Raw genomic sequence first — 12454 nt, 5'->3', positions numbered from 1 at the left:
ACCAGATCCTGCAGTAACCTGTTTCAGGTCTGACTTAAATTTCTAGTGATGCTGTGCCAGAGTTAATGAACACATAGGATAGTCTGAACTATGAGAACATCCTGAGAGGACATGAGAAACTAAGAAGAAGCTCAGAAGCAGAAAAAGCTCTCAGTTTAACCTAGAGAATGAGTGTGCAGACTGAATTTGTAACGGCCTTACATTTCAGTATGTTAATGACTAAGGAAAAGCCCAATAAACCAAAACAGTAGTACAGAAGAAAGAAATGAACTTGAAAGACAAGGTATAGAAAGAAACATTGAAAACTACATTGAAAGATTAAGCAAGTTATACTGGTAATTACGTTTTATTTTGTATAAAAGAAGTAGAAATCTTTTAACAATGCTCAAGTTAGTGAACTATTAGAATACTATTAGAAAGACTGTTTAAGCTTGTCAAATGTGAGTATTTTTCTGGGCAAAAAAATTGAAACCGGAAATACCATTGGATCAATCCACACTCAAAAAAGTCTCACGTATCTTTCCCCTCTGTATTTAAACTAGAATTCAAAAACTAGTGTTCTCCAGCTGTCTAATTGTTTGTAATTGACTACATCCTTCTCTCTTGTACTGTGCATACAGAAGTTCACCAAACAATTACAGAATCTCCCAAAATATTTGGAGACATCTATTTTCAATTAATTTATTTCAATCAAACTGCAAGAATTATTAATTAACATTAAACTGGTTTCTTTCATACATTTACTGGATTGAGAATGCTTTAAATGTAAACTGTCTGCTGTGCTATTTTAAACCTACAAACAACTTACATGTGGTGCATTGCTTTAAACTTAGTTTTGAACTTTACCACATTTTCAAATATCTGCACACTACTGTAGAAAAAAGAATTCAGTCAAAAAGACTGGTGGATAACCTTACAGACATTTTTTACAACAAGGAAACACTGAAACAAACGTAAGTCTCTTTTTTTTTTTTCCACTGCTAGCTAAGAGCTAGCATGACTAAAAGCTTCAGGAGTTAGTTTGTGGTGCCACCTTCTTCCTTATCTTGGTATTGTAGGCGTGCTGCTGGTTCTAGTGGTTAGAGCTGATGTTTCAACAATGTCAGCTAGAAAAAATCAAAACGAAGAATACATTTAGTTTTCTGTGTACCTGTTCTTTCACAAGCTACAAATTACAAATGACAGTACTGCAATGATACAGCGTATGTTGATACCTTCTACTCTACCATTAAACCAAATTGCAATTCACTAAATAATAACTACCTCTATCTCATTGACATGCTTAATTAGTTGAGTTTTTTCACTCCAAAGGAATATGGTCCCAAAGCTGCAGCAACTGCTCTCCAACTTGTGGTTCCAGCTCCTAAAAGCAATTAGGAAATTATAAAAATGATTAGCACTGCTGCCATTGTGCATGTAAAAACTATCTATTACAAAATCCTTAGAAAAGGTTGCTGGTGGTCTTTCCAAAAGAATTGTTACTTTTGCTATTCTGATTTATATTAGAACTATCCCTACAAGGAGTCAACAGGTGATTAGAAACTTTCATAAGCAATCTTTGCCTACCAGTTGCTTGGGTTTGTTTCAGGCAAGATATCAGTTCTCAAAAAAGAATTTGTAAAGAAGATACCATCACTAGAACAGACACATCATACAATTTGTGCCTTCCACAGGTCACTTCCTTATTATCTAAAGATCATTGTTCTCCACATCTTTTAGGTTTGATTCCATTAAATGCAGTGGAGAATGTGGAAAGGCAGTTTACAGATAATGCAGTGGCTCTTGGTGGAATCATAGACATTAATATAACTCACTTATTTTTGATATTGTTCAGATTCTTTATATCTTAAAAGCCACCTAGAGGAGAGGCACTGTCAACTTCAACATGTGCTATGTTCCTTTCCGTGTTCTTACAGTATGCTCTTTTCCTTATTCTTAAAACTGAAGAGGTTTTGGGGAAGTAGTGAGAAGACAATACAAAAAGCTTAGCTCCAGAATCTTGTATCAAGATGTTTTGGGAGGGGACTGAGGAGAATGAAAGAACTGACACAGAGAATTCTGCAAATTTTTTTCTGGCTTTTTGTAGTTGCATTTAGCTTTAATAAATTGGAGAACAGTACTAAGCCTTATTCTGCCTCAAATATCAAGATTCCCTTGAGGCTTTACTGAAAATGCAAACCTCTTATGAACAATTATTTGGATATGACAGACTATTTTAACTTAGGGAAGACATCTGAATCAAACAGAAACAAGCCTCCAGAAATTAAAAATAAAACACCAACAACACATAATTTATTTTGGAAAAATGCAGCTTTAAATATAATTTTTCTAACAACATTAAGCATGACACTGGTTTGATTTTAATAAATCTACTACTGCAAGAGTAATTCTGCATTAGCAGCAGCTACAATTTGCACCAAGAAACTGTGATTCAGATTAATAAATACATGAGCACAGTTGAGTTCAAGGCTGAACAAGCTAATGAAGAAAACGCAGTTCAATAAGTAAAGAAGAGTTTAGAAGAGAAGTACTACCTGGCCATCTCTGCTTATTTGTACTTTCTTATTGTCATTCCAAGGGTTGAGCAAATGATGAGCAAACTGAAAAGGAATGCTTTCTTTTCGGATCCATTCCACCTTAAATACACCTCCAAATCCAGCAGATCCCCAGTCCTGACTTTTCTCACACCCTATTGATGAACCCATTCTCGCAAAACCCTGGAAGAAAAATTTAAATGTGAAAGAATGGACATAATAACAGCCTATCTATTTATGCTGGAATTAAATAAATGAGTGGACTTCATATGAAACTTTCAAATTAGTCTTAGTGATTAATTCAAACACTTACACACATGAAGCTGGATCTTCCAAAATGTTTGCATCTAGAAAGTCAGAAGTATAATTTGTTTTTCCCACTTTAAATATACCTTCTAGAATTTGACCATAAAGGATGTCTTTCAATTTCATCTCTCACAATTACCATTCAAGGGACTTTTTTAAGCTTTGTAACAGAGGTTGAAAAGCTGTAGTAAAAAGTGCCAGGTATCAGGATGCATGTTCTATGTCCACTAGCTATTCCTTGCTATTTATACTAAATCCTTTCAAAAATTCCTTCCTTCCTTCCATCCTTCTTTCCCTTATTCCCTCTTTGTTAACAAATTTTCATATACAATTAAAAATGTGGAGCTGTTCTGCAAAGAAATAAGTCAAAGTGATTAAAGGTCCTTTTTTAATGAAGCTGAATTAAAGTCCAACAAGACAGTATTCATAAATGAAATTAAAGAAAACACAAATCCAAGATTGCATCTAACTTACTTAAGGATACCCTTTAAACACACACACCAAACAAACTAAAAATAAACCCAGGCCACACAGAATGTATCAACTGTTCAGGCAAATTTACCAAGTTATGACTTAGGAGTCCAAGAGATGCAGCGCACTGCCTGAAGTTACCAGCACACACTGCTGCTCTAAGTCATGCAGTCCTAGACAGCTCAGTCTTAAATTAAAATCAATGAAAATTAATAAAGGAATAGATGAAAAATACAGGTAGAAAGTAGAGACATCTAATGGAAGAAAATATTACTAGAAATTTTAATCTCATATTCCTATGAAGATTCAGTGCATTGTCAAAAATGGAAGGGCAAGGCAACACAATCCACCTACATCCTGACTTCAGTGTGTCCTCCCCTCCCAGCCTTCTTGTCAAGGAGCACCAATACAACAGCCCATTTTCAGATTCAACTGGCATGCTGAAAATTACTTTCCAATACAGCATTTGCATTTGCCAAATCACTGTACACAATTTTCACCACAATTCTTCAGTGGAATCATCAAGATCTCTATGTTTGGACTGATAATTACATTTTAAGTTTAGCTGACTTCTATTAATAGTTCATAATATATAAAGAGGTAAATTGAACTTTTTTTACTTGGAGCAATTGAATTTAGCAGGCCCTACAACACAGTTAACCTCCAACTTTGCACCAGCAGGTCAAGTCTGCACCTTTAAACTGGCCACAAATTTTTCCAAGTTGTTGACAAATACCTCACAAAATGTGAACTCATTCTTCCATGCGGACTGGAAGAAACATGGCCATGACTTTCCAGCTTCCTAACTTTGAGAAACCACAGTTCCAGCAGAACAGTTTTTATTAATATTTTTATTAAAGACATATGGGTTCCCTGGCTTTAGAAAGCTGCAGCTTACAACTTTTAGCATGCAGAGAAAAAGGCAGCAATCCCCTGCTTTGTATGGATTTCTTTGTTTGCTCCACTGCTGCTGTTTTAAAGCATTTATGTAGGTAGAAACATTATTCTGATTCATTAAGTTTGGCAGCAACTTAGTTTCATCCTTTGATGGAAAAACTGAGTTCATTAAAAGGGACTATTTTGGAGAAGAACAAAATACTCTCCCTCAGCAACCAGAGACATTGGCACAATACTTATTAGAAAGTCAGAAGTCATAAGCAAAGCCCCCATACTGTAAGACAGCCATTTGCTGCACTCTCGTAAACCATCAACCACCACCAACAGTTGGTATCAGCTAAGGACTCACCTGGAAGTGTCCAGAGCCTTGAACAGAAAAGATTAAGTAAACCATGCTGCTTTGCCAAAAGGCTCCATTCAGTTTTCTTTCGTTACTTGGAGTAGTGGACCATATTCCCTTCTGCTGAGAAATCTCAATGTTCTGCAAGTTGCTGCTTTTCATTATGAAGTACCGAACTGGAGTATTTTGTCTTGGTGAAGACGATTTGGAAGCCTGAAAGAATTAAATTAAATTAATAAATACAATAAAATAAACCAAGCTTTAGTTCTGAAATTCTACACACTTGCAGAAAGACCCATCAAGGAGTTTTTCTTCTCCTCACCAAGACTATACAAGAAATATACTATCTATCAGCTGTTCCTGTCAGAATTGACTTGAAAGTACATTTACATCTATTTTACATTTTTAAGCATTTTTCAAAATTATAATTAATTCATGAGGGGCAGCAAACAATTATGACAGAACATGTCTACAGAGTCTAGTGATTAGTTACAATTTTTTGAAGTCTGAGACAGCTTCAGATGACACAAAATTAATCACTCTACACAGTAGCTTGTAGCACACTTGCATTTCCATTTTCAGGAATTTTATTCAGCCCTGTAACACTGACTGAATTTAAAAAATACAGGGAGAAAATAAGCTCACTAAAAATGTAGTATGCTTTATTTAAAAATCATCCAAAAAACTGCCAAGCAGTCATAATGAGGCAGATAATACAAAACTTAAAGAGAATCAATACCAATGTAGGCTATAACAGAAAGAAAGTTCAGAAATGTATGTACTGTACACACTGCCACTGTTTATTACACCAAGTTTTAAAAAGAAAAACCCTCAAAACTGGATTTTTTTTTCTACTTTGAATAGCTGTACTTCAGAAGTCTGCAAAGAATAACATTTTTACTGTATTAAACTAGTATAACGAGGACATTATTCTTGATTTTTGATTCCAAAAGGAATATTATGTGGTTGTTAACAATGAAAATCTAAGTTAGGTTCTTAATTTATCAATACAACACCTGATAGTTGCTGAAAGATATCAGCAAGAGATTCTATTGATTTTGAAGAGCAGGGTAGTATGTTTATGAGTACCTTTCCAGATACTGGAGAAGATGGACTAGCGCAGGGGTCCGGGAAGCTACTGCTGTCTGCAGACTTCACTGATGATTGATCTGACCTGTCATCTGAAGTTTGTTTGGAGTGCAAAATATTTTTTCGTTTGTATTTCTTTGGCTGATGAAGTATGGGACGTGCAGACCTCATCAGATCTCTAAAAAGTAAAGGTAGATACACAACAGACTGTGAGTTTTGCAAGAGGTCACAGAACAATTCATATCTACATATCAGCCTACTGGATGACCACATCTATTACAGTAGTTCCAAAACATATTAAACACTAAATAAAAAAGGATGCATTCATTCTGAGTGTTATAGTTAAACCTCTTCTGCTACTTCCCAAGGAGCACAACTCATGGACACTACTTCTGACTGCTCTCCTAAACAGCCAGCATATATATTAAATAGTTCTCAATGAAATCACAACTACAACACAGCATAGGACAGTATCAAAGCTTTCAGCTGTATTTATATTGTTTATTTTTTCTTAATACTAGCAGAAATTCAAGTGATCTTTTTTATAGATAAATAAATTATAAGCTACAGTCTCTGGAAGATCTCAACATCTTACTTTTCAGCATGAAAGCAGTCAGAGAATTCAGTTTCTGCTGTACTTCTGGTGTTAGTTGACCTCCATGTAGATGGTACAAGACGATCTTCAGAAGCCACAGGTCTTGGTCTCTGGCCAATTCCTGAAGGCTGCTGCAGACCTGCAGACTGTTCTTCAGCAGTTAAAACAGCTACAACTGCTCTTACAGTTGCTTCATCAACTTGAGACCATGGTTTAGAAGGAGCTCGCATTCGACGCAGAAATAAGCTGTGCCACTTCTGTCTGAGTTGCAACAGCAAAACAGCAGCCTGTAATGAATTTCAGTTCTGTTAAAGACTAATAAAAATATATATCAGTTAGGCAAATGGTATCCTCTGTCCCTCCTATCAGGCAGCAGCTGGCATTCTGCCAAACTGAAAGGCAAGAGTAAGGTCTCAGGAAGGGGAAGAAAGCCTCACATTTAAATTATGCTGTTATCTTTTCTCTCCTCAGGTCCAAGAAAATGTCTAAATAATTTCATGTTGAACTGCACAAAACTTAAAATTCTATTATAAACATAGAGGATTTTTCATTTTTCACTTTAAAAATTTATCTTCTCTTTAAAATCAGCCTTTTCATGTTTAATGCCCTTCCTGCCAGTTCAGTTTGTATTTATGGGCTCTTTTGACATACTTGATGGAAAAGACCTCTGGTTACTCCGCCTTCTAACACAACCAGAGCTTCGCAATAACCAGAAGACTTGTATCTTCAAAAGCTGGGGGCTTTTTTCTTCTTTTCATAAAATCTGACAGCAATTTTCTTTCAGCAGTTCCAGTTTCAGACGCTCCATTTTAGTCAAGCAACTTTAATCATCCTCTCAGAAAAGGAAACACACAATATGCCATTTTTACTGTTCTCTCAACTCCTGCTCAGATTTTGTGTAACCCAGCTCAAGCTAAGGTCTCGTGAGCTGGGAGCACCACACAGGCCGTACAGGTGACCACAAAGAGCAGAAGAGCCATTATGCAGCCACCATCTCCTGCAGTTTGCTGTTCCCTGCAGCCATTTTCTTTTGTCTGGAAGTTTCTTTAGAACCTCCTAACTTATGGAAATGGATCAAACTGCCAAGATGGAAATTATAAAACATCAGTGCTTCTGAAGCAGATCCAACAGCAGCTGACTGCTGAGGCTTCCCTGTGTGATAAGTGAGACAGCTGCACCATGACAGAGGAAGAAGGATGAACAGTTGCAATTGACTAGGTACTAATTGTTTCTTTGCTCACAGGTGCAAAATTTAAGAATCATGGGTTGTTACAATCCATAGGAAGCCCTACAACTTGGATACTGAATATATGAATTCACACAATTGACTAACCTGGGCAAAAGGGATACTGAGTCCATGTTTGTATGATTTTCAGATTTCTTACTGAACTCACAAGATAAAGGTTAACTCATTTAGTATGTTTTCCTGTAAATTTGAGAGACCTGAAGGGATCACAACAGCCATTCTTACAGAAAATTTCTGGTTATCCAACTGTTTTAAGAATCTTTTTAGGACAGCATGGCATGAGTATTCTTCTACACAAAACAGGCACGGATGTGATAGATTACGTACTTCAGAGTCCAGTTTGAGGTGGAGCCATTCATCTAGCTTCAGTAATGATACATTAGAAGTTGTTCTGTCCTCCATCTCACTGTCACTGCTATCACTGGGTACCCTGTCTCCTGAATTAAGTATAAAAAGTGTATTAACATTTCTGTATTATTTACATACAAAAACTTGAACATTACTGTATTACCAGCAATAAGCTGATTTCCCTTCTGAATTTTCACTTAAAATGTAAACATCTGTAAGCACACTTTTTCATTTCTGCATATACCTCCAGGGAAGGTCTTTGCTTCAGTAAGGAGAACAAATTCCTAGAACTCTTAAGGGCCCTACCACATAAACACTTATACTGATGTGATCTGACTCCCTCTGATGTACCTTCACCAATAACAAGCCATTATCAAACTTCTGCCTGAAGTTGTTCGTAAAACCACACATTGCTCTATGTTTATATCTTAGTATAACAATTAAGGAAAAAAAATTATAAATGCACAAAGTTATTTAGGATTCCTTTTTCAAAGTGCAATTCAATCCACATTAACATTATTTTAAGGGTAAACAATTTCAGAGCAGTCAGGAAAGTCAGCTTAGACTATTACTTCAAACTAGTATTTCTTCTTCTATTCTTACAGTACTCCAATTAAATATAAAAAAGGAGATTTTAATACATTCTCTACTATTTCTAGCCAATAATGTGGTTAATTGACATTAAAGTTATCAGCAGAAAATAATCTTAAATATGCATGTGTCAACTGAAAGCAATATGATTATTTGCCACATTAACTGTAACTACATTGTTCAGTTTGAATCATCTGGTTCAAAATATCAAATAAACTAGGCTGTAGAAAAAATATATGTACTGCACTTCTCAGCATTTATACTGTCTTTAGGTTGCATTTTTTTATTTTTTTGAAAACTATACTGTAATTTCTTAGACTCCAGAACTGTAAATGTTACAAACTTAGAACGATTCACAAAACTCAAGACATTTGTTACACAGCCTATAAATTATTCCTAAACAACTGCAGGAGCTACATATAGCTCTGTCATTTTAAGAATTAGCCAAAATATGTAGAAAATAGACTTGAAAAGTTTTCCAAATCACGTACTAGTATAATACCAATGCAAACATTACAAATCCAGACACCAGTATACCTTGACAGGAGAAAGAGGCCTGTAAAGCACTAATTGGTAACCTAGCTGGTCCGCAGAAGAGAGCAACAGTGACGGGTGTTACAACAGAGCAGCACCTGATGTTTGCTATCCTGTGAGCTCTCGTCATTTCATCATATATCAGCCAGTCTGTAGGGAGTGCCTGGACAGCTGCATTTTGGCCATTCACTGGGAGAATCTGTGCAGAAGCAAATAAGACTAGGTTATTTTATTGTCTGTGTGTAATTCAAATAAATTTTAAACATAGTTCTTACATTATGTATGTAGAAATAAATACATATATATTTACATACAAAAGAATAAAAAAAGCACAAGTGTATTCAACCAGATTTAAAAGTTAGCCTAGCACCTCAGAGGAATTTTGCTTTAAAAGAAATACGAGTTTCAGAGCAGAACTTTTTCCTCATAGCCATAAGCAGAGATTGTTACCTCATCCAAATACTTCTACAACTAGCCTTTTCTTTTTACTATTTTTCCTTGTTCCACTTAGCAAGCAAGACTAACTGAAATACTGTAAAAATAAACCAACTCCAAATTTTCATTTTTCATATTTTCTAGGAAGTCCAAAGTGTCTTTACCTTTTTATACTGAGGTTGACTAAGAACAGAGGTAGGATGAAATCGCACTTTCTTCTCCTTCGGTGCAGTTAAAACCAGGTTCTCTCTGTCTACATGCACAAGATTGGGATACATCCCAGCCACTAAGGCAGCTTTAACTACAGCCCAGTTTTCAGAGTTAGTATTAACATCTCTAATATCAGCTCCTCCTCTGGCTCTAACAAAACCTGAAGAAATAAAGAGATCAAAACTGTGTTATATTTGCTTGTATTTAAGATCTACTTCTTTGCTTCTCAAAAGGAATTTGAAAAAAAAAGTGAAATAAACTACAAATTAGTTGAATTTTTCACCACTGCCAACATTAACAGCACCAAGAAGAAACCCTTACACTGAAATCCTTCCTGGTAAGGGATTTCACACTAGCATAGAATAAAAGTGGTTTTTACAATACTTCTTAGCTTAACAGAATATTAGAAATAGTATAGTTTAATTGCAACTTGTTTACAACTTAGAGTAAGTGGACCCTGCTCAAAACCTAGAGTAGGTGAACTTTAAATATAGTGTAGGTGAACTCTTTGTTAGCATGAACAGCTAAACAGGTGAAGTAACAGCTATCTCCGGATAAAGGCTGAGACTTTGGAGGGCCCCAAGGCTGGAATATAACAGCAGGTAATGGGCTTCCACACGGAGACAGTGGAGGACCCCCAGCCATAAATTGCTATTGGATCAAGAGAAGCACACAAGGAGTAAGCACGGCACAGGAAGATATAGCACACTGACAGCAAGGGATAAAGGGATTTCTTTATTCAGGACACACTCCAGGGACATCCAGCTTAAGCTGAAATGAACTGACTCTGCCTCATAACCTAGGGTATGAACTCATCTGAACAACTGCTTCAAAAAAAAATTACTGGAACATAAAAACATACAAGGATACATGTCTCACACTGCACGACAGCAGGATGTTGAAGAGTCAGGGTACTTTCAGTTATGACAGCTGTTCCCCATCCACATTTTCTCACCCTAGCATCTCCCCCATGCCCAGCATGACTATGTACTTAGGAAGGAAAATGGTAAGTGAACACTATTTTCCTTACAGCTTTTTTACACTTAACTCTAAAATTATGTTAGAACTTTTTCCAACCTATTTACCTGAAGCTCTAAGCTGGCCAAGCAACTGTGTTCTCATTCCTAAGATGATCTGCATTGTGGCTTGAGACAGGAAGTTCTTTTCACAGAAGGCTCTTTCCCAGCCATCACTGCATGCCTTCTGCCACGCCTGTAAAGAGTAATTTTTTACGTCAATAAAACTAATCAAAGTAAATATAGCCAACTTGATTTATTTAACTACTAGTCTTTTTTAACCCGTTCCCTAACCAAAAGGTAACAATAATTATGTTAAGTTCATTATGTTATTACAGAGATCACTATATCAAGGTCACTATTTTAAATTACCCATGTAACAGGATATAAAGTGGCATCTTGCTGCAACTTACAGAATTTAACCAGGTTTGAAAAGGTCAGACAGAATGTGTCCCTCAGAAACCTGTAAGTCCAATATACAGGAAGGCCTGTCTACCATTCTACACCCAGCTTGGCTAGTTGGTCATTTACTCTGACGAGTGAACAGTTCTCATTCTGAAAGGATACCTGGAAAGCCCTGAGAAGCACCATGTGGTCACTGAATGTCCCGGCAGCAAAGCGCTTCCTGCACAGCACGGCTGCACGCTTTTGGGAGGCCAGCGTGGGCAGCACAAAAGGGTCTCGGTAGGCAAGAGCACAGGCAATGGTCAGAACAGGATCCAGGCACTTCAGAACTACAGCATACAACACCATTTTACCAAGGTGTGGCTCTACAGGTAATTCAGTGAGGTGATAACCAAGTTCAGTAAGATCTTCCCAAGGGTCCATGGCATCTATAGTCTGTTTGGAAAAACAAACAAACAAACAAACAAACAATGGGGATGTAGGGCAAAGGGGAAGAAGGCAAAAGGGGGCAAAATTAATTTATAATGAAAGCAGAAAAGATATGAATATTGGACATTACCTAGATTTGCTCCCAAATACTAAAGAAGTAAGTCAAACTAGTTTCAGGTCAAGATTTTACAGTAGTTCCTTCCTTTAACATGGAAAAATACATACTTACACACAAAATTAAAACCAACAAAAATTCAAAGCATCCTTAAGTAAGTGAACAAGATTTTCAGTACATCACACCACAAATATTAATTAAACACAATTCCCATTCAAATGTATTCCTCTACTGACCTTGAGCATCTGCAGAGCGTTTTTAACAATTAAAGCTGGTGGAGGATCAGGAGCTTTCATAAGAAAGTCAACAACGGAACAATTAATTGGAGCCAGAAGTTTTGTATGTAAACAAAGCTCCTACAAATTAAAAAGAAGAAAAATGCTATTAAGGTTTGGGAAAAAGAAAACACACACCTTTTTGCAGTTATTAGTATGGTCTGGTGATAATACGTTTTTTAAAAGTTGTAACTTCTAAGTGAACACACACCTGAAGTGGCATTCTTAGAAGTTCTGGAGTCTGAAATTCCAACATATTCTCAAATCGGAGCCTACTGAAGAGACGAAAACAGACTCCAGGCTGACAGCGCCCAGCCCTGGAAAATAAAATGTGGGAAGCTGTAAAAATCAGAGTTTCTTTTTTATAAAAACCCAACCAAACAAAAAACACCTACACAAACTTAGAATGCAAATGCAGAAGGTCTAAGAGAATGGTAATTTTGTTGTTAAGAGAAAGTCCTTCATATGAATTAAAAGAGTTTTCCACTACATTAATTATTTTTGACAGTATGGAAATTCATATAATTTTATTATAAGAAAATACTTTCAATAGTTCTTATAATTTTAACCCTACACCGAAAAATCTGGACAAAAAAGAAGTAAGACTTATCTAAACAA

General features: G+C 36.2%; 1 protein-coding gene across 1 annotated transcript in view; it reads right to left on the bottom strand.

Annotated features, from left to right (window-relative positions):
* Positions 1-327: 327 nt before the first annotated feature.
* The window catches only part of LOC110467738 (YTH N6-methyladenosine RNA binding protein C2), a 30571-nt gene continuing 18444 nt past the window's right edge, over positions 328-12454 (bottom strand). Inside the window, exons 18-30 of the mRNA XM_021524994.3 lie at positions 12048-12153; positions 11798-11917; positions 11180-11452; positions 10682-10808; positions 9551-9756; positions 8955-9150; positions 7806-7915; positions 6233-6519; positions 5638-5815; positions 4558-4761; positions 2535-2717; positions 1264-1363; positions 328-1106 (exon numbers count right to left, since the gene is read on the bottom strand). Of these exons, the coding sequence (XP_021380669.2) occupies positions 1301-1363; positions 2535-2717; positions 4558-4761; positions 5638-5815; positions 6233-6519; positions 7806-7915; positions 8955-9150; positions 9551-9756; positions 10682-10808; positions 11180-11452; positions 11798-11917; positions 12048-12153 (2053 nt within the window). The 3' untranslated portion in view covers positions 328-1106; positions 1264-1300. The remainder of the gene's footprint in view (positions 1107-1263; positions 1364-2534; positions 2718-4557; positions 4762-5637; positions 5816-6232; positions 6520-7805; positions 7916-8954; positions 9151-9550; positions 9757-10681; positions 10809-11179; positions 11453-11797; positions 11918-12047; positions 12154-12454) is intronic.

The sequence above is a fragment of the Lonchura striata genome, chromosome Z, assembly GCF_046129695.1.
Source record: "Lonchura striata isolate bLonStr1 chromosome Z, bLonStr1.mat, whole genome shotgun sequence".
Lineage (NCBI taxonomy): Eukaryota > Metazoa > Chordata > Aves > Passeriformes > Estrildidae > Lonchura > Lonchura striata.
Note: the sequence above shows the minus strand (reverse complement) of the source record. Positions and strands in the feature narration are given on the sequence as shown.